The sequence below is a fragment of the Polyodon spathula genome, chromosome 3 (genome assembly GCF_017654505.1).
Source record: "Polyodon spathula isolate WHYD16114869_AA chromosome 3, ASM1765450v1, whole genome shotgun sequence".
In the NCBI taxonomy this organism is placed as follows: domain Eukaryota; kingdom Metazoa; phylum Chordata; class Actinopteri; order Acipenseriformes; family Polyodontidae; genus Polyodon; species Polyodon spathula.
The window spans coordinates 83,279,091-83,307,087 of NC_054536.1; the positions used below are offsets into that span (position 1 = coordinate 83,279,091).

General features: G+C 39.3%; 2 protein-coding genes across 3 annotated transcripts in view; one reads left to right on the forward strand and one right to left on the reverse strand.

Moving 5' to 3' along the window:
* The window catches only part of LOC121313512 (E3 ubiquitin-protein ligase MIB1), a 95,067-nt gene extending 84,434 nt beyond the window's left edge, over positions 1-10,633 (reverse strand). For both annotated transcript variants that reach the window (XM_041246157.1, XM_041246154.1), the window contains exons 1-2: positions 10,576-10,633; positions 4,189-4,300 (exon numbers count right to left, since the gene is read on the reverse strand). The gene's annotated coding sequence lies outside the window, so the exon portion shown is untranslated. The remainder of the gene's footprint in view (positions 1-4,188; positions 4,301-10,575) is intronic.
* A 66-nt stretch (positions 10,634-10,699) lies between these two features.
* LOC121313513 (phospholipase ABHD3-like) lies at positions 10,700-27,996 on the forward strand. Its single transcript, XM_041246158.1, has 9 exons — positions 10,700-11,140; positions 12,757-12,920; positions 15,602-15,784; positions 17,141-17,186; positions 23,248-23,360; positions 24,056-24,229; positions 25,281-25,329; positions 25,414-25,579; positions 27,628-27,996. Exons 1-9 carry the CDS (start codon positions 10,979-10,981, stop codon positions 27,804-27,806), a joined length of 1,236 nt encoding a protein of 411 aa, XP_041102092.1. The 5' UTR covers positions 10,700-10,978; the 3' UTR covers positions 27,807-27,996.
* Position 27,997: the final 1 nt, after the last annotated feature.

Consider the following 27,997-nt stretch of genomic DNA (forward strand, 5'->3'; position numbering starts at 1 on the left):
TGGTGACCAGGTACACTGCCTCACCACTCATTTTTAAGCTTGCAAAATAAAATGTACAATTCAACCAGTCATATACCCATCATCCACCAGGGGGAGCCCACCACAGAGTCATCATGCATTGAAATTAAAGAAAAAAAATGCTTAGAGTTGCATATACAGTAGTATAATGGTTAAGAAATAAAGTGCATTCCCTCTTTCTTACCATATATGAATAACACTGCATTAAGATGTAAAGGCACTACTCTGTATGTTCTTTAACCAAGGAAATGTAAGTTTCAATGAGATTGCAATGATTTTAAATTAAGACTGCACGCTCTTTACAGCACACGTCATAGTACAATGTATTTGTCATATTTCAGAGGTCTTGGTAATATATAATAACTAACAATTGCTAAGTAATGCTTTACGATAGTTCATCCTTTCAAGGAAGTCCTGGTAATAACTAAACAGCTGTTTTCAAGCTTTGTGTGCATATATACATGGCTGTGTAGGAAAAGAACATGTTTGGGTCATTTTGCTTGATAAAATGATTAAATATTTATTTTGGCTGGCAATGCAGTTTTACATCAAAACGCAAGAAAATAAAACCACTGCTGATTAGGGTACTATAGGCCTATGTTTTTAATTTTTATACAAAGCAACAATGAGGATAAGAACAAGAACAGCAAGAAAAGCATCATCATCAACAGCAAAAATACTACTACTACTAGGACTACGAAGAAGAAGAGGAGGAGGAGGAGGCAAAAATACTACTACTACTACTACTAGGACTACGAAGAAGAAGAAGAAGAAGAAGAAGAAGAAGAAGAAGAAGAAGAGGAGGAGGAGGCAAAAATACTACTACTACTACTACTAGGACTACGAAGAAGAAGAAGAGGAGGCAAAAATACTACTACTACTACTAGGACTACGAAGAAGAAGAAGAAGAAGAAGAAGAAGAAGAAGAAGCAAAAATACTACTACTACTACTAGGACTACGAAGAAGAAGAAGAAGAAGAAGAGGAGGAGGAGGAAAAAATACTACTACTACTACTAGGACTACGAAGAAGAAGAAGAAGAAGAAGAGGAGGAGGAGAAAATATACTACTATACTAGGACTACGAAGAAGAAGAAGAAGAGGAGGCCAAAATACTATTACTACTACTAGACTACGAAGAAGAAGAAGATAATGATGATGATCCTGGAGGCAAAAATACTACTACTACTACTCTTCTTCTCCTCCTCCGTTTTTATATGATGATGATGAATGATCCTGATGAGCGGAGGAGGCAAACAAAAATTCTACTACTACTCTACTACTACTACTACTAGGACTACGAAGAAGAAGAAGAAGAAGAAGAAGAAGAAGAAGAAGAAGAGGCAAAAAATACTACTACTACTACTAGGACTACGAAGAAGAAGAAGAAGAAGAAGAAGAAGAAGAAGAAGAAGAAGAAGAAGAGGAGGAGGAGGAGCCAGGTTTTGCTTTGAAATGTGCTGATTTTCCTATAACTAAACAAACAAAAGGTTTTCTAAAATGTAGAGAATTTATATAGAAATCGCATGTTTGTTGATGCCATCTTTCATGAAGTAAAATGGCATTGTATTGCGAGTTTTTATGTGAACCATTATATGATGTAACCTACTGTACAACGTATAGTGAATATGTCCGCTTATTTTCTGTGTTCATAACTAGAGAATGCTAACTCGCAAATCAACGAGACATGGCTTAAATTACTCCTTAGCATAACATCTTTCATTGGGTGAAATATTAATGTTTTGTGTGAATATCGAATATCCACCCGAATATCCAATATCCAATACCAACCTAACTTCACCGGGTTACTGTGAAGAGAGCTGAGCTATCGATACCTCTGTATTCGTGTTCTTCATTTTGACGAGTGTCTCAAATATATGGGTACATTCGACCTATTTAATGAGTATTACATTTTTTTTTTCTTTCTTGTTTTCTATTATGTTCCCATCAGTTTTCTTTTCATTTCTTTCTCAGTAGCCTAGCCTATTAGCCGTGACCTCCTGGAAACTGTCAGTGGCGACCTGCAAGTGCTGTCCATCCATAATTAAATAGGGGAGACCGGGGCTGGTTTTCACACTTTTTACTCTTTATTATTTTCCTCAATCTGGTGACATGCTGCGAGGGTCTGTTCCTCAGTATATTGAAGAATAACTCTTCACATACAAATTGATGGGTTTTTTTTTTCTTTTTTTTTTTCTTTTTTTTTTTCTGCGTAACTTTATTCCAAATATGATATTTAGAGAGTTGAAAATGCGCCGGTCACCTGTGACAACCTGCCCCAGCATAAAACTATCTGACACCCTCCCCCAGCCAGACTTTATATGATCATTTAATTCTCTCAGTACTACTGGGAGAACCTACTGGTTATGTTTTTACACCAAAAGTATCTGGTTCTATTTAACATGGCCACCAGTTCAAACAAACTCCAATACTACTAAGAGTTATAATATACATAACAAGACATGCATTTTTTACTTTGGGTATGAAAAAAATGAAATATGTGCTAACCTTTATGTTAGATGGAACTGACCTCAAATTACAAGACGGTTGACTTCCAGGTAATAGAACACACATTTCAGTGTTAGCATCACCTGCCTGTGCCATCTAGTTTCATAGCTATGAGCACAGTGACAACCAACTAAATTATAAAAGGTATTTGTTCAGTACTGTATCTGCCTGTTCGGTCTATGTTACATACCGTACTGTAGCCTACTGCAGATGTGGACGGAACCTTGTCTAACTGCTGGGTGTTTTCCATTGTTGTACCTTGGAAAGCTCCTGCGGTCAGTGCTTGAGCGAATGCCGGAGCGGTGTGCGCGGAATTACGGCTTGCTTTTTTAAAGGCTTTATTGTGTGCCTCGCAAAACTGGCTTTGTGCTTGGCGCATACTTTTGAAAATGGAGGAACACGCAAATTGTCGACCACTCCCCCCATATTGCACTTTGAATACATTATGTATGTGCACAGTGCAGAACATGAGACGCAAAAAGAAGTTTTGAATATGGCACATGTTGCGCATTCCCACATAACGACCATTTGCAAGGAGCTTAACCCTCTGAGCGGCGCAAACTTTTCAAATATCGGGGCCAATATGCCTTATTTCAGACTTTTGACATATTTACAAAGCTAATCCAATTAGAAAGACTGTTTTAAATAATGCTAAATGTTTCCTAATCTTTTATTGAATGTATCTGGCTCCTTTAACTGTAAGGGAAACCAGATTTTATTCATATAAAAAGTCGTTTCATATTCTACACTTGTCAGCTTTTCATTGTAATAATTGTATCAATATTACCAGCAATTTCCTGTAAATTTAATAGTGTATCACCCATAAATATTAAACATACAAGTGCAGACAACTTAATGGGGACGTCCAATTTTGATCTTGCTTTACTGTATTCACCGTAGTGCCAAGCAGGCAGTGTGGTCCTGTGGTTAAAGTCCAGGGCTTGTAACCAAAAGATCACTGGTTCACATCCCTCTTCTGCCACTGACTGACTCACTGTGTGACCCTGAGCAAGTTACTTAACCCTCCTTGTGCTCCATCCTGACTCTGCATATAATGCACAGTTCACAGCCTCTCTCTGTAAAGTGCTTTGTGATGGTGGTCCCCTATGAAAAAGCACTATAGAAAAATATTATATTAAACAGAAAATAATGTTCTGGAAGATAGGAGAATTCACATATACAATGAAAAAGATACATGTTGTGTTGAATTTTGTGGAAAGTTGAGAATATAAAATTCCCTTCTAAAGCAGGGTCCTGGTTGAGGGAAGGATTTGGGCAGATATCCTGGTAATTGTGTTAATTTCAAAAGGGCTATCAGTGAGTGATCAGTTGTGTGACTAATTATTACACCCAGCTTAGTACTTTCTTTGTATTCCTATCGTCACCAAATTGCGTAGGTTATGGCTGGAAATCTCCTAGTTTAATAGCACAGTTCACTTTGCACAATTCAATTATTCTATGGAGAAAAAGCACACCACAAAATACTGGGTCATCAGTTTTCCAGACCAAATCAGATAAAGCTGGTTGGCTGGATGTGAATTATAGCTAAGCAGTTATAAAGCAGGCTTTCAGAAGAACTGGGACCCAATAAAACGTATTGTGGCTCACTAGTACTTTGTTAAACTTACAGAACAGTAAGCAAAGTACACAATTGGTATAGCTACCCGTTCTGGAGATTCAGAATGTCACACTCTTCAGTTCTTCCTCTGGTGTAACATCAGACTAGCTCTGCTCCATTTATACTCCAGGTTACATCTTTCTTCTTTGAACCGTTCTCTGCAAATACAAAAGACGACAAAATGACTGCAACGATGTTATCATTGAAACTTACATTATCTATATATAGCTTCCCCTTTCCAAGAATTAGAATTAGCAGAGATCAAAATGTTATGCTATCAGCATGCACACTACACATGACTATTGGGCATGTGTGATTCTGCATAGACTTTTATTTTGCATTGACTTTATCACATCCTGATACACCTTAAGTTCAAACACAGTAAACAAACAAATGATGCTAGCATAGCAACACAGAAAATGACAATACATGATCATCCGTATTGTGTATCATAACTATATGGGGTCTAATTTAAGGCAGTTTGTTAGGGGTCACAGGGAGAAACTTTGGCTTAAAGTGACATCACAACCCCATGCAAGTTGTCCATAAAATCTACCTCTCTTTTGGGAGCTCTAAGATAAATGACCAATGTTGTTCACTCCTTTACTGATGTTTTCTGACAATACATTCCAGTCCTCACACTTCCATAATGTTTCATCGTAAATATTTTAATATCCTGACTGCTTAATGTCTAAGTCCCAGGGTTTACCACTTGGATGTTATTTGTGCCTGTACGTATATTCTGAATCAATTACTGTTTTATTTTCTTTATTAACATTGACTCCACATACAGTACAACACATGTAAAATGAAAACTAGTCCGTAATTTATATAATATTATATATATAACAAGCATTCTAAAAATGTAATGCTGTATTGTGGTGTATTATACTAGTAAGACTATAGTAAAGCATGGCAAAATCATCTTATAAGGATGGGAAATCCTTGAGCTTCAATATTACAGTGACAGTCTACCATGGTATAGAACAGTTACACACAATTAAAGAGCAGCTTGTTATGGGTGTAAAACATAACATTCTTCTTAATGTATTTTTCTTTTGTTTAGATTCACACTTGTTTATCATTTTGGGTTTCAGCCATCGCATGACTTTTTAAAACTCTGAAGTTATAAAAAAAAAAATCCCTGTGGTCTCAAAAGTGCTCTCAAACATTTTTTTCATGTTGATACACCAGCTTGTATCCCTGGGGCCATATTACAAAAGCATCCTAAGTGACATTCTTGTCTTATCTTCAGAGACAGAATGTCCTAACCTGTTTAGGAGAGTTGATATTACAGAAAATGCTCTCCTAATATATTTTCCTATCTTAATTTAAGATCGGAAATAGCACGACAGAACATTCCTAACTAGATCTTTTCCTAAGTTTCTTTCCTATTATTTAGGACTCGGGGGAAGCTCCTATCTGTCAGTTAAAAAAGGAAAGTGTTGCATCTAGATCTAGCCCCACCTCCTGAGGTGGTGGTTCGTGTTACTGTCGTTGATTATGCTTATTGATATTTGAAACTTTACCTAGTAATAGGATATTAAGTATTCTGCGTTGATTCTGTCGTCTTATTGTATTACACAGTGAGACGATCCATTGAACTATAACCTTCGGCTCATATATGCAATGTAACTCGAAAAATACAAGTTTGGATTCTTGAATGTACAAAATTATATTCCTGTACACACTTTCTTTCACACCAGAGGCACAAACATATCACAATACTGTTATTATTTTTAGCTTTACTTTAGCCTGTGAGATATCGTTGTGTGTTGGCATTCCTAATTAAAATAAAATGGTGTTCATGACTGAAATTGAATAAGTATTGCTTAATTTTTTTTTTTTTTTTTTTAAATAGCAGTATTTGTTTATTGATGTTAACTAGATTTTATTGTAGATTTTTTTGCGATCAAAACCATGTCTCTTCCCGAGTAAAATTTAGAGCCCCGCGTCTCTTTGCCACAACTCGAGTTTAGTTACCTGAAACTCGAGCTGTAACCTGCTCCATTCAGACTCAACCAGTCGTTTACGGATAAGATTGCCGTCAGATAGGATTTCCTAACTATGTAGGAATAGGATGAGACACTTATGAAATTGTAGGCACTGCTGTCTTAGGAAATGCTTCTGCAATACCAAATTAGGAAAAACCCTATCTTAGTCATGAAAGATAAGATAGGAAATTGTCCTGTAATACGGCCCCAGGGGTGTCCAATTACAGCCCTGGAGAGTTTAACATGTAAAATGAGTCAATTAACTACTTCAGGGTCTGGCTGCAGGTTAAATTGGTTCAATTAAACAATTTTGAACAGGTTTGAAACAAAGACCAGAACTGGAAGGACCAACTTTGGCCACCCCTGGTGTAGCCATTAAACTGTCCCACTGCAACAAACAGAAGGTTAAGATAGCTGTTATTATTCATAACAGTACCAAGTTGCTCTTTAAGTCAGCCATATCCATCCTATGTTATGTAATTTTACAATATGGTATAGTATTTAGCTATCTCTGTATATTACACACATTATTCTTTCAAACTATTCTCAGTTATAGCCACTGAATTTGTGCAGGGTATACATATTAGTAATACAGTACTACAACGTAATTGTTTTCAACTGTTCAGAGTAATTGTGTGTGTTGCAGTGGGACAGTTTAATGGCTACACCAGGGGTGGCCAAAGTGCCAATGCTATGCTACTGAGTTGGCCAAATAGCATTTTGTTTATGCCAGATATAGTGATAATCAGTACATCCGTCAGGCCCATGTAGATATACTCGAAGCTGATGCAAGCACAACCCAGTGATTTAAAAGAGAAAACACTGAAGAGTGACTTTCAGAAGAATAGACCGTTTTAAAAGTGTCCTGTGATAAACATGTACAGTCATTGTGCAGTTGTTTATCATGATATTATCACATTTTCCACTGACTTTTGCTGGCCATAAACTCCCTGTTAAAATGTCTGTTTCATTTAAACTAGTTCATGACCCCATCAGAAGTTTAGAAAGAAAACATAAAGTTCCAATGCAAAACGATGCAATGAAATTAAATGAATCAAAAATTATTAACAGGAACACTTTCACGTGAGTGATCGAGCCCATATTGTATGAACGTGTTGTAAACTGCATTGCAATAAAAAATAAATGTACCCCACTTTCACTGCAACTTTGTTGTTAATGATAATTTCACATGATGTATCCTTGGCATGCAAAATGAGAAAAATATTTTGATTTATTGGAGTACTGTACTAGTGCCTTTGAACTTTAAGCAAGCCTAACCACCTCCCACCCCCGCAGGATCACGCATGAGCCCGACAGCCAGCACATATCTCCCCTGTCACTTATCCTCCCACTCAGAATGGCAACACCGGTCCATTAAAAAATTCTACATGCCTTCCATGATCTGTAACCAGGGTGAAGTTTCACCCCAGGAGGTAGTGCCGGAGTGCTTCAACTGCCCACTTTACTGCCAGGCACTCCTTCGTGATGGCACTATAGTTCCTTTTGTGGGGAATTAGCTTTCTGCTAATATACAGGACAGGGTGTCACTTCTCCGCACCTCCTAAGACAGCACTGCCCCGAGACCTTTCTGACGCATTTGTCTGCAGGGTGAACCTCCTACTGAAATCCGGACTGCATAGCACTGGCGTGCTACAGTCTCCTCTTCTTCAGCGTGAGAAAGGCCCTCTGACATGGCTCCGTCCACTGAACAGTATTTGAGGCAGCCTTCCAGGTGAGATCCTGGGTTTTATTCGTAGGAGTCAGACAGGCAGCCAAGGCTTTCACCTTTGCAATCAGCGGTCTGATCTGGCCACCGCCCAAATACTCCAACTCACTCTTCCCAATTGCACACTTCTTTGGGTTATCAGTGAGCCCGGCCTCCCACAAGGATTGCAGTACTGCCGCTACCTTACACGGGGTTAGGGGTATCTGCCAGTATCTCTTTGTTAAATCCAGACCGTGCATAAATGCTCCAGCAATTCATCTACCCAGGGCATGGGATAAGCACAAAACTTTTTTCATTGACTCTCCTAAAGTCATTACAAAACCGAGTTGATCCATCCGGCTTATCCACTAAAGCAATTGGACTATTCCAGTCACTCTGGGACTCTTCAATTATCCCCAACTTGAGCAATGTATCAATCTCTGTTTTCACTACCTGTATTTTACGTTCAGGTATACTGTATGGGTCTCTGGCGAACTCGCGTCCCCAGCTCAATGTCAATGCGATGGTGGGCTACTCAAGTCTGCCCTGGGACTGGAGAGAACACATCCGGAAAAGCCTCCACCAGATCTTGAGCCTGACTTTTTTGTTTTGGTGTCAGATGGTCTCCATGCACTTCCCCAGTTTGGGGTAATTTATCAACCTGATACAGTAGATCTCAATCAATATCAAAGTGTGGTTTCGTGGTGGCATGTCTGGGCTCCACCACCCAACCATTAACCTCAGCTGCTTGGTCAAAGAGCCTGCTCAGTGTGTCGTCACAACCTTGCTCGAGTCGAAAGTCACGGGAGCAAGCTAAAAAATGAGCTCCCATGGCTTCCAACTCGGGTCAGGTGGGTCCCAAATGGAGGCAGAAGTATCAGATCCCTGTGCTGGCTCCTCCGCCTCCCACCAGGACCTTCACCAACCGCCCCCACCTGAAACAAATTGGATTCCCTCCAATGCTAGCCTTCATTCTTAGCGGCCCTGTGTTCTTGTTTTGTTTTTCGGGGCTTGAATCTATGGCAAAACCAAGCCGGGTCGTGAAAGGAGAAGATTTCTCCAAGCACTTCCTCCTTAGTCAATGCAGGGGACGGGGCAGTCACAGCAGCCAACCAATATTTGAACTTGCAGTCCCACCCCAGAATGAAGGGCACTGGCAAGCGAGGGCACAACCCTATTTGTACTCTCCCCATTGAGATTAACCCTTGGGTTTGTGTACTATCCTCTGTCACAGGAATGACAAAACCCATCTGCTGGAGAGACTGAGGTAACTGAACATTTTTACCTGGAGGGATGAGGTCACATTCCATAGCTGGACAGTCCCAAACAATGTGGCCCACCTCCTGACATGTCCAACACTTCAGTGGTCCTGGTTCTTGCCATGAAGCTCCCAGAGGAGGTTTGAACACCGGAGCCATCAATGGGGCTCGACGGTAGGGCGACCGCACAAGACCACAGCACCCCATGGATAGCCCCACCCTTCTGCAGGTCTCGGGCCTGGAGCTCCCGCCACCATGCTCCGTGCAAACACCTGTTTCCTTCCCCTCCCCAGACCCTTCACCCTCCCTTGGGCAACTCGCAGGTCTATATGCTCTCAAATAAACAAATATCTGTCAAAGATTAAGAGAATGTCACTCGACTACAAATGTTGTTCTTCCAACTTTTCTCTTTGTTTAAAAAGTTAAACAGATACTAATGTTATGAAACTGTGCACACTTGTAGGACTGCTATGAACCAGAAAAAGAAGTCATGTGGTTTTATATTATATACTAGTGTGGTGTTTATGTTTTGTATTTTGAAATCTGTGGGACTGCAGACTGTTTGTGTGTTTGGTTATTTTGTCTGTAACTATGACTTTTTTACATAAAAAAATAAAACAATTGAACAATTATAATCTGCACTTGTGCTTTGTTGTCGCTGTTATTCCTGTAATACTGATGCAAACGTAATCTTGCCAGTGATATAAAATAAATATTTAAAAACTTACCTTTATATTTTTGACTTCTCATGACAACAAGTAGTGAAAGCTGAAACCTTGCACATTGGCACAATTTCTTGTAGAATTTTTTAAAGACAAAATGTTACCTCTTTAGAATTCCTGGGAAATCTAGTTTTTGTTTTTGTTACAAAAAGTCACAGGGCTCTATTTTATACTTGAACTCTCTCATTCGCCTTTCACATCTTAACGGAATAAGAACAAATCAGATAAGGAAATTGTATTATTTGTTAAAAATTAAATTAGAATTTGTAAAGAACATTCAGAAAATAACATAACATTGGAATCCAGTAGGCTAATATAAATCCTACAGGATTCCTTTAAATGAACTGAATTCTCTAAAAAAATAATCCTATATATAAAAATCTTAAAGGATCCTATTGGAAAACCGAATAGAATTAAAAATCCTATATGATAATATAAATCCCATGGAAAAAATGAAAATCTAATACGATTTTTTTTTTTTTTTTATTCAACCAGGGTTCCACGCAACGCTACAACAGGAATGGCCTTAAACTAAAATACACTACTAATGCACACAATAATATAGTATATCCCTGTGATAACAACTTGCGTATCAAAGAACACTTCAAAGACGTTTTAATGAAAACAAACCACAGCTGGTTATATATCACAAATAAATCGTGTCGCCCTGCCAAAAACGCGTATTCAGCATGTTAGTAAATGATTGCAAAATACAGCCACAACTGCTGCGCGTGCACACCGCCCGTAATTTACCTTGTTAGACATGAGCAGAAGAAGCATCAGCCGTGCCTGTGGGGCGATCTCACTTTACGCATGCGCATTGTGCTAGGTGATACGGAATTCTAATGGGATACATAATCGTCCTATTGCGTAAAGCGTACGTTTGTTCAATGCAGGATTTTCACACAGGCGCTTGGCGGCGAAGCTGAGTGCTGCAAAAGGACCCTGATGCTGGACAAACTAATGTTCTGACTGCGGGTGTCATTTAATTTATTCCAATAGCTGTTGATGCTGTCTGGGTGATCAAACCGAGGGCTGTATTTTTGTACGTATACGGGATAGCATAAGCAACCGCGGAGTGTCCAGTCCACTATCTCTTTTTTAGTCATTTTCCCTTCCAGATTCGTTGAACACGCGTGGGCATTGGAACTCGGCAATGATCGCCCTGGATTTCAACTTGAATGTTCTAACGAGGGACCTGTCACTTTATTTAGAAAATCACGTTAAAGTGGGTTTTTTTGGTTCTGGAGTGGGGCTGTCATTGGTACTGGGGTTCAGCGCTGCGTATACCTACTACTACTTGAGCTCCGTTGTCAAGGTATGGGAACAGTTGTATTGTCATTGTCTTTTGTTCTTTTTTTTTTTTTTTTTTTTTTTTTTTTACTAGTGTGTATCATGGCCATATTTGAAGTTCTCGTTCAATGTGTATTAACACCAGAATAGCAGTGCCAATGCGCTGATCTCAGTCACGCAATGTATGGGAGAGCATGCAAATGATCGTAATTTACTAGTACTATTAGGGTAATATAAAGTAACCTAACAGATTCACATCATCATATAAGATGGACTGAGAAACCGATGCAGACAGGCGTCATATCCTGTCCGTAACGCACTAGTATTTCTTTGTGCAATTGCTGTGAATGGTGTCTAGTAAGCAGTACGGGATGTGCTGTCTTGAAACGCTTTGTCTCTTGTGGATGACCGTAGTGATTTAAAGATCTATTATTCCTGCCCTTATTTATTTTTAGGACAATACCCATTTTTAATGAATATTTTAATAAATGAATGAGCATGCAAGATATATGATTGATTAGTTTGCCACAGTAGCTGTGTAATTATGTACAGTATATATGGCATAGCAATGTGATTTTTTTTTTTTTTTTTTTTTTTAAGTAGAGTATTCAGATCTTAATGGTATGAAGATATTTAGTAATGTGCCTAATTAGTTACTTATCAGAAGAAATCCCTGAGCTGAAGCAAATTGTTTTTGTAATAATTACAGGTGATGAGTTAATTGAAACTGGCTGCCTCAGGGACTGCTTGGCTGCTATTATCTTCAAGTGTCTCTTTTGTTTTAATACTGTTGCAATATAATAGCGTTTGTGTTACTAGTTGAGAACCATTGGGCCTTTGCGAATAAAGGAAAGCTTATGGTTTTGTAAGGGAAGTCTGGCTGCTTTTCAAAACCCCCTCAAGTCATAAAATTGCTCTTCCAGTTCAATGTTATAATGCCAAATCCAGTGTGCATGTCTGTGGAGAAAAACAGATGTGCATATGTTACCAAACCACCACAGTGCTTCCACCCTGTAGCTGTGAGCCATCCATACAGTATGTACTGTGTAATGCGCCAAACAGTTAAGTGAAAATTATAGATGTGTGTATATCAAGCATTTGTATGAAGGCATCCAACAATCCACCTCATTGCCAGCATATATAATCAATGCCAGGTGGGCATTGTCCATGGTGGGCACACACTATTTTGACGTGTTAAGGATATAAAATAGGGCAGGTGTGGAGGCTGGACAACTAGGATATCTTTTCCCAGCATAGGATATTTGCAATGACCTGACACCTCACCTGACACATTTTATTTCTGTTGACATGATTCTAGAGAAGTAGAACAGAAGAGCAACTTCTAAACTCTGGTCAAAGCAACATGACAAAATAAAAATACAATTTAAAAGAACAATATTTTTTTTAATTGCTGTTAGAACCACTTTAAATGGTTTCACAAGGGGACAGAGAAACCGCTGCATGTCCTTCTTGTAGTGGTGTAGATATTTTAATGTTCGTTTTAGAAATTGTAAACATTGATAACTCCACTTGTGGCTCATTAGCTGTGTAAGAAGGCTATGTGATGTACAAGAACACTCCTGTGAAGGACGGAATTGCTGTATCTTGATCAAACAATTTTTTTTTTTTTTTTCTCATCAGAAACCTCAGCTTGTCACGGGGGGAGAGAAGTTCTGCCATTTTCTGAAGGAGCACTGCCCTGTGGTTTCAGAAACATACTATCCCACTTTCTGGTGCTGGGAAGGAAGGATCCAAACTTTGATTAGACCGTTTATTATCACAAAGCCTTGGGTGGAATACAGAAAGTAAGCAATGTAGATTTGTATAACAAAGGTTTTTAAAATATATGCAGTGCTTTGAGCCTGCATGCTCGTCTTTTAGCACCTGAACGAGTAATTATTAAATTAGCCTGTTGTACATGGCAAAAGTACGTTTTATGTACTTTAGCGCATTTATATATTGGACTGCATTTAAAAACAGTAAACTAAGAGAAAATATGCTGGATGCAATCACAAGGATTAGATTTAAAAATAACATTATATTGCAAGGTTAGGTTCTTTATACATATACACTGAGGGTGATCTCCAGGTTTTATAACAGCCTCACAGTTGCAGCTTAACCTGTGATGAGGATCCAATTTTAACTTAATAGATATAGATATTTTCTAAGGAAACCCAGCAAACAATGGGGGATGGATTCACTTACCATTCACCCAGTCTTGGTTATCAGAACTGATGCATTTTATTGGCAAGGTGCCAGCATACAGAGCAACCTATTCCCACTACGTGCATAATGACCGATCGTCACGTTTCGAAAATGGGTATGGCAATATGATTTAAGAGGGTGCTGGTTGTGCATTATGTAGGCAGTGTGGATAAAGAGTCAATAGTTATCAGACCTGGAATAAGTCTCAACTGAGTCTGAGTTCAGTATAGTTCTTTAATACATGTGTAAACTGTCGGCTGCAGTGGAATTCCGTCCAGACTCTTTATCTCATGAGAAACACAGATCTTTTTATATTAAAGTGTGGCTTGGATGTTTTCCAGGAACGCTATGAAGGATTAGAGTGCAGAATGTTGTAATTTAACCAGTATTGCAAAGTTTATTATAAAGAAAAAAGACCTTTGCCTTACAAATGTAACTTGTATGCTTGGCCAATTGGGTGATAAACTGTGACAAAGGAGCAATAAATTGATAACCAAGAACCGTAGTGATTCTTTCTGGGTGAGAGTGCACAGACTGTAAACCTGAATGCTATCACATTAGTCATTATGAATTGAGAGTACAGGTTTTAATCGATTAATGATTAATCACAACTGTGGACTTGATCGATTGAAAAACAATTGATTGATTAGTCTTGTCTACCTGAGTGCCATATCAAAGGTGCATAAAAAATAAATCTTGATAAATGACAGAGGGTATGTACTGGAAGGTATATTTCACAGTATCTACTAATATAAAAAAGATTACAACTTGCAACATTTGCTCATCAATTCTTACCTTTTCACGGCAGTATTACAAAAAGTAGATTTGTCTTTTGTTCAATATGTTTCTTGTTTGTGTGAAAAGCTGTCTGGCTTAGTGACTTAACTACCGTGTGTATAGTTAGGGTTTGTTAGGAGCATTAACACGTAAGCTGAAGAAAGCTAAAGAAATTTCCAATGCTGGACACGTTTTTTATTACACGTTACTTTATTATACTCAGTCAAGAAACGCAATGAATCAGTCGTTAAAACATGCAAACAAGATTGAATCAAATAAACAAGTACATCTTGACGTTCCAAACAATCAGACACACATCTTCACCTTTCTCACTTTTAAAGCACTGTACACTTTAACCCATACTCAGCACCATCGCCTAAAAAGAAAAAGAAAACATTTTCAGTTAACCCTCTAAGTGACTTCCTGTAAAAATGCTCTTGTATGTTTTGAACAAACTTCCTGTCCATTTTGAGAAATCTATAAATGAACAGGAAGTCATTTTGAGATCTTAATTTGCACTTCAGATATCTGAAAATGTATTTAAAGATATCTCTCTCTCTTTTTTATCTTGAAATGATTTAAAGATATCTGAAAATGCATTTTAGATATCTCATTTAAAGCTCCATTTGAAGATATCTGGAAATCATTTTTTTCGACATATGAGGAGGAATATTTTATTCTTTGCATTTCTGTTTTGACTGTTGCATTGTCACTGGCATCAGTCAGACTTCAGTAAGTTGTTAGCAGTTCCTTCTAATCCCTGTTTGTCAGTCTTTCTGGTCTCAATAGGATTGTATTATAATGATACATTACCGCTCAGAAAATACCCCTTTATCAATGAGGACCCGTTTCAGACAAAAGTGTGTCAAGGCAGAGAGAGAGACCAAGTATGCACAGCTGCACAGGAAGAGGGATATATTTATGCAGAGCGAGAGTGACCAAGCCATTTATATATGTAACATGTAAAAATAATAAGACAAAATATGTAGAAACACATATATACATTTCACACAGATGCTGGCTCTGTGGATGCTAGAAAACAAATTAGTGTTCCCCCTCAGTCGAGCCTAGACCACTTTTTCAAGTGGATCTAGTCCCTTCATTTGGTGCACACTGATGCGAAAAAATGTATTTTTGATGATTCACACCTACCAAAACGAACCAAACTTGGGTGTTAACTGAACTCTTGTGCGAATTAACCTTGCCAAATGAACTAGGTATGAAATGGCCCTAAAATTACATTTGAGGAATGTAAACAGATAGGTCTGCCTTTTGATGAAGGTAAGTGCTCATGCTTAACAGTGCAATAATAAAGTTAAGACACCCAACAGCCTTAATTTAAAGTAAAATGATTGTGATGCACCACAGCTTTTAAGATGGTTATTGCTGAAAGCCTAGCCACAGGCTACTGTATAAATGCATACCCAGGGGCTGTATGTATCTTTTATGCGTAGTGTCTAAGCCATGGATAGTACATTCATTATCTCTGACCTGAATGTTCCAGTGAGTTCATTAAGACAGCAGATGGAGGACAGATTTCATTGGACTGGTTTGATAATGATGACAGCGTGTGCTACCCTGACACAGCCTCTCGACCCACAATCCTCCTGCTACCTGGGCTCACAGGAACCAGCAGGGAATCGTATATCCTCCACATGATCCAGCAGAGTCATGCACTGGGCTACAGGTATATATACGCTGGTGATAAGTGAGAATGGAACATAATGAGAGGCATTTTGATTCATCCAGTATGAAATCTATTTAAAGAGTAGATATCCTTACACGTCCGCATGTGTAGCTACAACCTTTCAAATAACGGAGCTGTAATTTTGTTATTTTTTTTGCAGTGATTTAGAGGACAGATCTCAAACCCCAGTGCATTAGAGTGGCCATTTTGAAAAGAGCTTTGAAACAGACTTTAAAGTTATAAGTGTAAAAAGTTGTCAGAATGTTAACAATGAAAAGAAAAAAAATACTATCAAATTCTGTATTACATTTGGGAGTGAAGCCCCCAAATGTAAACATTTTTAGTGGCTTTGCAGTGGAAATACTAGTAAGCTCCTAAAGCTGCATCACTACGCACGAAACAAAGAAGGCTAGTAAGTGCAATGTGTTAAAATAATTGCACTCATTCACTGGACTGGATTATATAGCTTGTCATGGGCTGTGTACAGTCACTGGCCTCACTTCTTTTATAGATTAGCGTATTATAGCTTATTCAGAGCAGCTTTATAGTTAAGTCCACGTGGTCCATTAAAGCACTGCATATGGCCAAATGCAAGCACAGGACTTTACAGAAAAGTAGAGCACGGTTCTGCGTATTTTTGCTAAGCCACATTGATTTTGTCAGAACTTGAAACAAATGCAATGGTTCAGTGTGACAGGAGCAGAGGTGCAAGATAACTGAAAGACAGTGGACACCAGGTGGAAATGCCGGTTTGGCACAATTGTATTAATCATAAGCTGGAAATCCATTAAAAAGGCATTCCAGAGGAAGGAGGATATTTTAACAAATGAAAAAAACTGCAAAAATAAAATCACTATTAAAACAAAGAGGAATGTGGCATGGTTTAATCTAAAGAATCACCCCACTCAGCAAGTACAGCTCTTTCCCTCACTAAGCTTTCCCTAGGTACCCGCACAGCAGGCTTCACCGTAACAGTCATACAATTGTTCAGTTTTAGTTTTCTTACCATTAACCTGAGCCCCTCACTCTTTTCAGAAAGATGGCCTAGTAATCTGACTGACCAGGCTTTTTATACCAACATTAGAACTAATTAATTGAATCCATCCCCCCTTTCAACTGAAAGCATGGAATTCCAGGAATTTACAATTAACCAATTACCCAATTAACTTGAGCACATTTTTAACCTGTTACTTGCCCAGTTTTCTGAACTCCCTCCAGTCCTTCCTCAGGTTCTTAACAGCAGACAGGCTTTGTTCCTGGTCCTTTTTGTTTAACCTTTAATTACCACTGCCTGCCATACTGTTACATTCAGATTTTTTTTAAATAAATAAAGAGGTTTCTGTGTTTTTTTTTCAGGTGTGTTGTTTTTAATAACAGAGGAGCGACTGGAGAGAGGCTTTTGGTAAGAAAATACAACATTTATGGTCTAGTGGCAAGACTGGAATTCAATAACTTAGATGCAGTACCATGGCCAGATAGCTGCCAGCACATAGGTGAAAGAAATAGTGTTTCAAAAATATGTATATGAAGCAGTTTTGCTCTTGTGAGCTTCTGGTCTTGTAATGTAGTTCTTTGTCAGGTCCAATACCCTTTTCGTCCTGGCATTTCTACTATATGCCATAGTTTACATATTTCAATATTGAAATGTTACTAATATTTAAAGACAAACCAGACTTGAAACAAAAATGACAATTGCAGGCACCGTTAAATATGTTGGTTTTCACAAAGGGTCTTTCTTTTAATGATTCAAACCACAGTGTACAGCAGCATTTGGCGCCAACACTATTTAGAGCAGTTGAATAAACCCCCCTAACGTTTGTTTGTTGTTTGAAACATTTAATTTCCTTGACCACTGTTACAGTTCTTGGTGAGTTTGAAATACTTTCTATTTAACACCCTTCTGCTAGATAGTGTGATAACACCCCAGGGTCCAATGTAGTATAAATTGCTAGTTTTGTCCTTATGTGCGTGCTTAAACTAATTCTGATTTCACTAACGCAGCAAATGAAAGAACTGTGCCGAGTTTGCACCCCAAGAATGCTCAATGTAAAATTATTCTGTAATAGTAATACTAACAGTGTTAAATTGAAAGTATATAATCCATCCAATAAGATCTGCAAAAAAAAGCTGCTGATACAGCAGTGTTTGGACACACAGTAGTACCCATGAAATACTTAGTAATTTAATGTACCATGGTCCGAAATCCTGCTGTTTTTGCAAAAACATAAAAGCAGCATTCTTGTAAGTGGACTCTTGAGTCTTCATTGAACAAATAACTTGCATGACCTCGAAAAAAACAAAAAACAAAACAGTTTTTTGACTGTCCTATCCTGTCCAATTTAGTTACTCAGGACAATTACTTTTCCACTGCGATTTTTAGTAGACATACCACACATGTTATGACAAGTTGAATCTGTCTGCAATTAACTTTTATTGGGATTCCAGGTCTTCACACACCCACTGCACCCTGCTGTTATCACTACTGGCAGGTTGAGTTGACAATTAAAAACAATGACATGTATCTCTGAGGCATAATTTTTTAAACTGCATTTGGAAGTAGTAGGTTTTCTAAATCAAACGACTGTTTTTTATTCCTAACTAAAATATTTCATAGTCTCTCCCTCTATACAGATAAATGTTGTGGTAACAGTTTTCAGTAGCTAGTTTTTCTCTGCTACACACAGGTAGTCTTCTCCCAGTTACCTTAAACACCTGTCAACTGTTGTCAATTCATTCTCTCGTCTCTTTTTAAAGAGAAAACATTTTCAATATACACATGCAGGCATTCAGTACAAAAGTGTTAAACAGCCACAACCATATGCAGCAAAACAGGAATGTTGTTTGCAGGAGGCTGTCTTGGTATTTTACTGTTCTGTACAGTGAACTCTAGATGCCAGTTGGAATAGTGCAAACAAACAAACAAAAAAAAAAAACGCCTTTATATTAAGTGGTCAATCTTGTCCTTGCATAGGGTATATTGCTATCTGAGCACATGAAGAAATAACTACCATTGCAACTTTAAAAGCTCATTTATCAATTTATAATTAAATTGCTGTGAGCCAGTGATATCATTTTAATAAGTGTAATTTCCCATAACTGAAACTGTATCCATCACTAATTATTGGGAAACTCGAGATTCAAAATAATATTGTTTATTTATTTTTTTGTTCATTTTTGGACACTGCTTAATAATCAAATCCATATCAGCACTGTATCCGGTAGTACATTTACAGTGTACTGTGCTTGCTTTATGTTTTTGACTTTGTAAACGTACCGTGTGTTTACCGTGCAGCCATTGCAAACACAATGTACTGGGGTTGGATAGGAATGGGTAAATAAATGGGTGCCTAATGTTTTCCCTTTACTCACTGAATTGTTTCAATGAGAGCACTGTGCCAATGCTTTACATCTTAGCACTCTGTTCCATTTCCAGTACAAAATGTAACCATTACCATACAGGTATTTACCTCCTAAAGACCCAAATCCTGATTATGTTATGCCAAAGCTGCTCTCTGAGCCAGTGACTCAGTCATGGCCTGCCCCCGAGGGCAGAAAAGGACTGCGCTCACAGATCACATCGCCATTTTTCTTTTCAAGACTGACATGACCGGAGAGTCTTGTTCAGATAAGTACTTGTTACTTCTGTCTGCAGTATAGTTCTAATTTATTGTGTTTTTACACAAATTATGTGATAGTGAAATAATCGATGTAATAGTTTTTACTAATTACGCAAATTTTGTGCACTACAGCCTGTTGGTTGTTAGTCCCACTGAGGCCTTGTGCCCCATGTGAAGCCTAGAGAGGCTCCTTCCCAAGGATCCAGCAAAATAAGTCGGCTGACTTTGTGCTCTCCCCCAAGCTGCAATTGCTCCGGCTGGAGTTATTTATTTCTCATTTTAGGTTTGGCTAAAAATATGAAACATTTTATGTAAGTGTTAAAATTACTGTATTTGTTGAACGTTTTTTTTACAGAGACTACTTGCAAGCCTGTCTCCATCGTGGTGCTGTAGCACACATGCAGCAAGAGCAGCTGCTGGGCTCAGCAGCACTGCACAGGACCAAAATACTTGCTTCAGTTGTGATTGCTTGCAATCTCTTCCACAGTATCTTGCTGCCATTTTGGTGACAATTTTAGCATCACCATTATGAAGGCTATTAGTACCATTATAACAAGCAGGCTTCCCTCAGTCTCGTGTGTGGTACTAACTGAGTGGTTCTGCCAGTGGCTTGTACAGGTGGTCATCTCTGTGCCTTGCCACCCACGGTGACTGCAAACCGTAGCAGTACCGAGGTCACCGACCCACTGTGCTCCCGTCCGGACCGAACCAACTTGGTTCTAAAGTCAACCGGTAGCGAACCGACCCAGTAACAGCCGATCTCTGACTCTGTACTGTACTGTACTGACCCGGTACCGAACCAACTTGGTGCTAAAGTAACCAAATCTGTACAGAACCAACCTGATACCTTCCAGGTACCAAGTACCAACACAATTCTACTGTCACCAAACAGGTACCGACCCAGTCCTACATGATGTAAAACCCACTGAACCAGCCTGGTGTCAACCAGGTTCTGTACCAGTACCACACCAGCCCTGAACCAGTACCGACCCAATGTTAAATACAGCAAGCCGGTACAGAACCAACCCGATACCTTCCAAGTACCGATCCAGTTCCAGTCCACTACCGACTGGGGCTCAAGTCACCGGTCTGGTACCAAAAAGGTCCCTCTCGGGTCTTGACTCGCCTGGTCATCTATAAGCAGATTGAGGCAGAAACTGTACAACTGTTGCTTCTTGCATCATGACTGGGTTTTATCCCTGGGAGACATACAAGGCCAGTCTGCCTAATGAGGACAAGTATGGCAGATGCTCTTCCTGTCTGGGGCCAGATCACTAGGTAATCGCAGCTTCTGCAAGTTTTGCGCACCTTTCTCCAAGCACTTGCTTGAGAAGCTGCTATCCTGCAGCTCTACGGAGCACTCTGTGTCCCTTACTCCTGCTCAGCACTCTTCCCCATCACCCTCTATTGGCGCGATGGCTGCGTCATCACCCCATGGTGTTGTGCCAAGGGAGAGTGGACAGTGCCCCTGGGAAAGTAGCAAGGTAGAAGGCTGTCCTCACTGAAGCCTAGTAGAAGGCTGTCTTCCCCATCCTCCTCTGCTTCAAGAAATCAGCAGACTTGGAGCAACTGGAAAAGCTCTGGGCAGCTGTTTCCCACCAAAGAACTGTTCTCGCGGAATTACTGCGGGAACGTTCAGCACTGCCTGCCCTGCCTGTCCCTTTGGGGCCCCAGGGGGCTACGAGCACAGAGTGGCCACAGGCTGTGGAGGTCGGCGAACAGGAGCTGGCATTTCCGACTGAGGACGTGGAGTCTGACAGTGCATCCCCTGCAGTTAAGCTCTCCATGTCAGCAGAGCTTCTACTGCTGATCAAGAGGGTCAATTTTGCAAGTGACCCTCTTGCAACAAGGCAGACCATCTTTGATGAGCCTAACGTTCCTCCCGTGTCCCCCTCGGTGCGCCCAGATTTTCTTGTTGAAATCCAGTCTTCCTGGGATCATCCAGCAACAGCTCCTGCTGTTTCCTGGTTGATTGATGCCCTGTATAGGGTACATGATGCGGAGAAACAGGGCCTGGTCCATTTTTCAGTGGTGGAGGCTTCTATTGCCGCCTTGGTCCAGGCGCCTAATTTTCACCACAAGGCTGGGCAATTATAATAGCATCCTGGTAGCCTACCGGTATCATTTGCTGAGGTCCCTTTCTGAGGACCACAGGCCCACACCACAACAATTGGATGAGCTGCGCCTGGTTAGCAAGAACCTGCTCCGTATCTCCAAGCTCAACAGGCAGGATGTGGGTAGGAACCTGGCTGCGCTGGTACCTGCACGTAGACAGCCTTGGCTTTCCCAGGCACACGTCTGACAGGGAGATGGCTCCAATGTTAGACAGCCTGATTACTCCAGGTCATATGTTTAGTCCCGCGGTGGACAAGACGTTGCAGGCCAAGCCACAAGCCGAGCAGCAGCCCTAGGAGTTTACTCCAGGGAGCCATCTGAAGTATTGCTGTCAAAGTACCACGGACATCTGGGTGCTTACTACTGCTCAGACCGGCTACTGTCTGGTTCCGTGAAATATAAATGTGACCATTAACCCTCAAGGTCGCTACGTCTAGGATTGCAACAGGCTTGAATGAAAAATCTGCAGTCCTTTTTTGCCTTTGGGGCAGGCCATGATTGCGTCATTGGCTCTGAGAGCAGCTTTGGCATATCACGTTCTGGATTGGGGTCTTTAGGAGGTAAATACCCATACAGTAATGGTTACATTTCTATTCCAGGAAACCAGGGTTATGATAACAGTTTCTGCACATTCATGGAGATCTACAAAGCAGCAAACAAAAGGCGTTAGTGATGATGTTCCCATTCAGCAAGTGAAAGAGTCTCTTGTTTTAAGCATTTTCTGGGAACAGCAGCCGTGAATGCTTAATGTTGTTGGTCCAGAAAGCTGAATACATTGTTTGTTCCCTGCTAACAACCAGATGCATTGTTTTTCAGTGTTAAAGTCAAACACGTTTCTTTAACATGCAAAGTGTTGCAGACAATGCCTCAATTTGAAACCTTTTCAACCCCACATTGCATGACACCTTAAGAATAAGTAGTGGGGTTCAGAAAAATATAGCGTTACACGTCTCCATGTGTTGCTACAACTTTAAAGTCTGTTTCAAAACTGATCATTCAAGGATTATTGTCCACATTGTCAAACAGGTAACACAGCAATAATGAACCATGATGTGTACAGAACAGAAAAGTCAGAGCACTTATGTTTTTTGGAATTTTGTTTTTAATCTTAAACAGACTTTAAGTTATAAATTTAAAAAGCTGTCAGGATGTTAACAATGGAAAGATTTAAACAGTTGGAGCAACACATGGCAATTTATAACGCTATATTTTACAGAACCCCACTACTTACTCTTCAACAGGTTAACCAAATCGACTACAACAGCATGTGCATATGACCATTAATTTAACTAATTCAGCACCTTCACATCTATTCATCAGTTATTCAGGTGGGTTTACAGTGTAGCTACAAAAAATGCTTGGAAGCAGGGTATTCATCAGATAGCTGAGACATAAGAACTCGTAAACATTACAACATGCTGATCTAAAATCTACTTTTGCATTTCAAGCATTTAGGTGAATGCTTCTAGTTTAAAAAGCGCTAGGTAAAAAGCACTTGAAATTAATCTATACCTTAAAGCATGCAGCTGCAAATGGGAATGAAACATATACTGTAATCAAATTGATTCTTCTGGCTGCGTGTGTGTGTGTGTGGGTTTAAAAAGCTTCCATCAGCAGGATTTACATCTCTGTTACCGTCATTCTATTTGTTTTTTCTCCTTGACTTATGAGTGGTAAAATGCTTATCCCATGTCTTTTTTTTAATGTGCATTCTCATATGGCTGCTTTCAGACACCAAGGACATACTGTGCCGCCAACACAGAGGATCTGGAGACTGTCATCGATCACATCCAGAGCACACACTCAGCAGCTCCGTTGCTGGCAGCAGGCGTCTCGATGGGAGGGTGGGTATCTCAGTTGTATCCTGTTCTTATTATTTGTTGTGCTTGTCGTGCCGCTCTCATGGAGATTTTTTATTTCATGCCAGAAAGACATCCTAGACATTTATATAAATGGCAATGGTAAAAATAATTTTAAAAAAACCTATAGATCTAATAATGTCTGTTACCAGATGCTGTCTTGTTTGTGATTTTCCTGCCAAGTGTAAGTATAAAACCTGTGATAACTTTTTATATAAGTGAGTTAGTGCTAAGTTTACTTACTTTGTAAGTGTTTGAACATAATGCATTTGGAGCAAGTCAGTCTTTATCTAATTACTGTATACAGAGCCAAACTTCCACTCTTGCTATATAGAGATACACTTGTAAATGTATCTATTTCCCAGATTTACACAGCCTAGTTTAGTGCTTTTCTGTGCACATCCAGAATCTGCCAGTCGGTCTGAGTGGCATATGTGATATGTGGGGAATAAATTGAGGCACAAGCTGAGAGAGGATATTGGAGCGTCTGGTTTCTCCAGCTGCCACTGTCTTGCCAGGTAGTCCCCGCCCTCCTGTCTGGCACCATTTGCTGGCACCACTGTGGATTTAGCTACCCTGCCACCTTTGTGTGCGATTAGCTGTGTGGCAACTGCACTGCTGCTGAAACCACTTGATCAGTGACAATAAAACAGATAATGGGGCCGCTGTGCTTTCTGCAGAATGATGCTGGCAAACTACCTGTGCCGGGCAGGCAGGGAGACCTCTCTGAGAGCAGCTGCTGTGTTCTCGGCTGGGTGGGATGTGTTTGAGTGCGCAGCTTCGCTGGAGAAACCACTCAACCGGTTCCTCTTCAATTCTTACCTCACCAGCTGTTTGAAGGCTTCAGTCAACAGGTTAGTAAAACTAAAACACTCTGCAGCAGCATGAGGCAGTTTCTGTGTTTAGTGTTTTATGACTGGTTTTCCAAGGTCTATCACTTCCCCCTTTACAGGACCAGTCAAACATAAGTCTAATAGCTTAGCCAAGTGAAGCCCAGTCCTGATACTTGACAATTCCAGTTGTGAGGTCAGCATGAAGCTATCGTGTTGCCCATTAATTTTGTATTTGTAAATGTTATTCATACTGGGACATGGTCCTGCAATAAAATAATTCAAGAGCCTAGTTTGTAAGGATACTTGCAGGATTCAGCATGAACTGTGAAAAGGGCTGGATGAGCAAGGCAGCTTTATGCTTAATAAAAAACCTAAACCTAAGCCAATCCTATTTATCAAATATGCTACCTTGTTAGCCAGTAAGTGTTTCAAGCACATTTATGGTGCCGTTGATCTGATTAGTTAACAGGAATTCCATGCTGTCTAGTTTCTAGACAGTAGCAGACAGTTTGGATATTTTTTCTTTCCCACATTAACTCTTATTACAATCACTGCCTGTCTTATAAAGTACTGGCACATGGCTGTTTAAGGAGAACTTGCGCTTGGCTTCAGTTGACACATGGGGCCCTGTATTGAAGGAAGAGCAAAAGGCACAGAGAAATAAAACAATTTACACTAGGATTATGGGACCTACCTTGATTTGTTTGTAGCTGCTTTTAACCAGTGTTTTTTTTTTTTTTTTTTTATGCAGTGTTAGTATTGAACAATTGCAAACAGTTACCATAGGTTTTCTTGTTTGGTAGTTTTTATAAAGACAAAAAGTGTCATAATTGAAATGTAATCTGCAGATTTGTTGCTAGGAGTAGTTATTTCTTTCTGGTTTTGAAATAATACAGTTGAAATAATTTTAACTGTTATAATGTATGTTTCCCTTTTCATTTAGCTCAACAAAATAGCCCAGTGTTTACAAACCTAAACAAAACATTCTTCATTTAGAGACCTATATCTTTTATAACTGTGTTAAATTGTTCAACTATGCTGTATACCTATATATTTTTGTATTTTATTTCAGACACAGGCAAATTCTTGAGAAGCTTTTCGATATTGACCATGTAATGAAGGTAATCCTGATATGTTGTCTGCTGTAAGTTGTTGTATTCTTGCGCTGTATTATATGACTTATTGATTCAAGTTTTTTATTGTAGGCCAAAACCATCCGGGAATTTGATGAGCGGTTTACGTCCATCATGTTTGGGTATGCTACAAATGAAGAATACTACAAAGCTGCCAGTCCCTGTCACAAGCTGAAGTCTGTCCAGATTCCTGTGCTGTGCTTAAATGCTATGGATGATGTCTTCTCTCCAGGCCATGGTAAGTTGTTACAGAAAGGCAGCTAATAGTTATAAACAGAACCACTGTATCTAAGTAAAGGCCCATTGGCACAGCACAACCAAAACAATACGTCTATTGTATTAATAGTAGCTAACAATTAACAAAGCTAATGCCTGAACCTTGATTAGCCAAACCTTTTGTCTCCTCACGTAGAGGGTTATTATCAAAACCCAAAGCTGATTTTAATAAATGTACATCAGTTTCAAAAGCATACTGTAATTCTGTTTTTCTTTTGAAACAGAGTTGTGTTGTTTTAAGTAATGTGATTGCTTCTTTAGTTCCAAAACTTTATTAACTAGATTTGCTCAGCAAGCATAGATAAAAAAAAAAAAAAAAAAAAAAAACCTTATTGTCTTATAGTTCTGTCTTTGCAAACTCTGTGCAATTTCATTTCAGCAAAACAAAGGTTAGAATGTGTTTAAAATGAAAAAAAGACTGCTATAAAAAAATACAGCACAAGGAAGTAATTAGATTAAAAAAAAAAGACAGCCTTTCCATGTCCAATCATCCAAATTTCTTCAAGAATGCAAGCATTGACTCAGAATTTGATGACATGACACATACTTCAGATGACAGTATTCAGCAATCAAGATATGATGAATCCCTGACAACGTGTTTGTTCAGTACATACAATGCTTTACAAGTTCATAACTCAAATTTGACTTGCAATGCCCTTTACAAGAACCTGGCCCCTGCAGTAATTGGCCTATAACTATAAAGATGTTGCCATTAAATATGGTCTGTACTGTGTAGCAAGTATGTAGATGGTATTGGAGCAAATAATTAGTAGATGTGCAGTCACGCCCCTGAAACAGCACACAGATATGTGTGAAAGGTCAGGTGGTAGATGTGCAAACAGTCACGCCCCTGAAACAGCACACAGATATGTGTGAAAGGTCATGTGACAGCATGACAATACTTTTCCTCGTTTTATGTTGACTGAGTTATAGGCCTCCAGATGTTACCAGCAGTAATTATTTTCTACAAGTGATTTTGTTTCTCAAATGCATTTAATTCTATATACAGCCTTTTCATTTTGCTTGTTCAGCATCTTGGAATTTCCTCCACATTGTTTGAACTTATCCCAGGGATTTCTTGGAAGATTGGCAGCAGTCACGCGTCTCTGTCTCTTCCAACATGCTGATACCTGTATCAGTTATAGACATAGAGCACATATATAATAAGTTTGTGGAGAGCTGAGATTTGAATGGCAAGCCTCCAAGGAAGTCAGCAATGAGGTTATGCAGTGTGTCTTCACTCATGATCTTAGTTGCAGTGGTGGATATGTTTAATACAATAAACTAATATTGTAAGCTGAATTTACAGTAACACTTGTGGTTGTGCAAATCGCTCCTGAAGAATACTTCTTGTATAAGAAAACTTCTCATCTCAGCCTTTATTAATGAAACAAAAGTTTATGTTGTTCGTTTGACAGAACCGTTTTTTTAAGGAGATGGCCATTTGTTTGACCTAAGGATGCTGAAGGATTGTTTTTATACCAAGATGTTCCTCGTAGTATCACTGACCCCATCACATGGTGATTTGCCATGACTGTTGGCAAAGTATGCCAAAGTCGATTTCATAAGATCAGCAAACATTCTCCTTTTGTAAACTGCCTAGTATACCCATGTGTGCAGTACCTTTAGAACGATGCATATACAAGTAGCATTAACACAGTATTGTATACACAATGGGAATCAAATTGCATGGTGGTATCTTTATTAAAAGGGCCAGTTTCTTGGATTGGGTATCCCAAATATGAATTTAAAAAATTGGCGGACTGGGTTAGTAGATTGTATTCATCTCTGAGATCTGCAAAAAAAAAAAAAAAAAAAAAAAAAAAAAAAAAAAAAAAAAAAAAAGGTTCCCCCTGGCAGTATAATTGCAAACGTTTTATGTAGATGTGTTTTGTATTTCCAAAAAATGGTGCAAAAATAAACCTTACTCAGATATTTATTGTTTCAAAAAGAACTCGTATGTCAGTAGTCAGTATGTCAACATGGCTACTTACCTTTTCCCTGTTTTAGCCATTCCTGTGGAAGCTGCGAAACGGAACCCGAACCTTGCGCTCCTGATTACTTCCCATGGGGGTCACATCGGCTTCCTTGAAGGAATCTGGCCTCGATGCAGCACTTATATGGACAGAGTCTTCAAGCAGTTCATGCAGGCTGTGATTGAGCAAGGAAATGAACTTGAAAACCTCTAGCATTTCACAACCAAGCAAGCAAAAAAAAAAAATCCTCTGCAAAAGGCACATCAGTTTCAATGCACAAAGTAATTTCTGTATAGTGTTAATACCATGGGTAAGAAAACAAGTTAACAGCTACTTATAACTTGTCTAGATTTTTTGCAACGCCTCAATCGTGTCAACACAATCCTTGAAGTGACTGGAAAAAT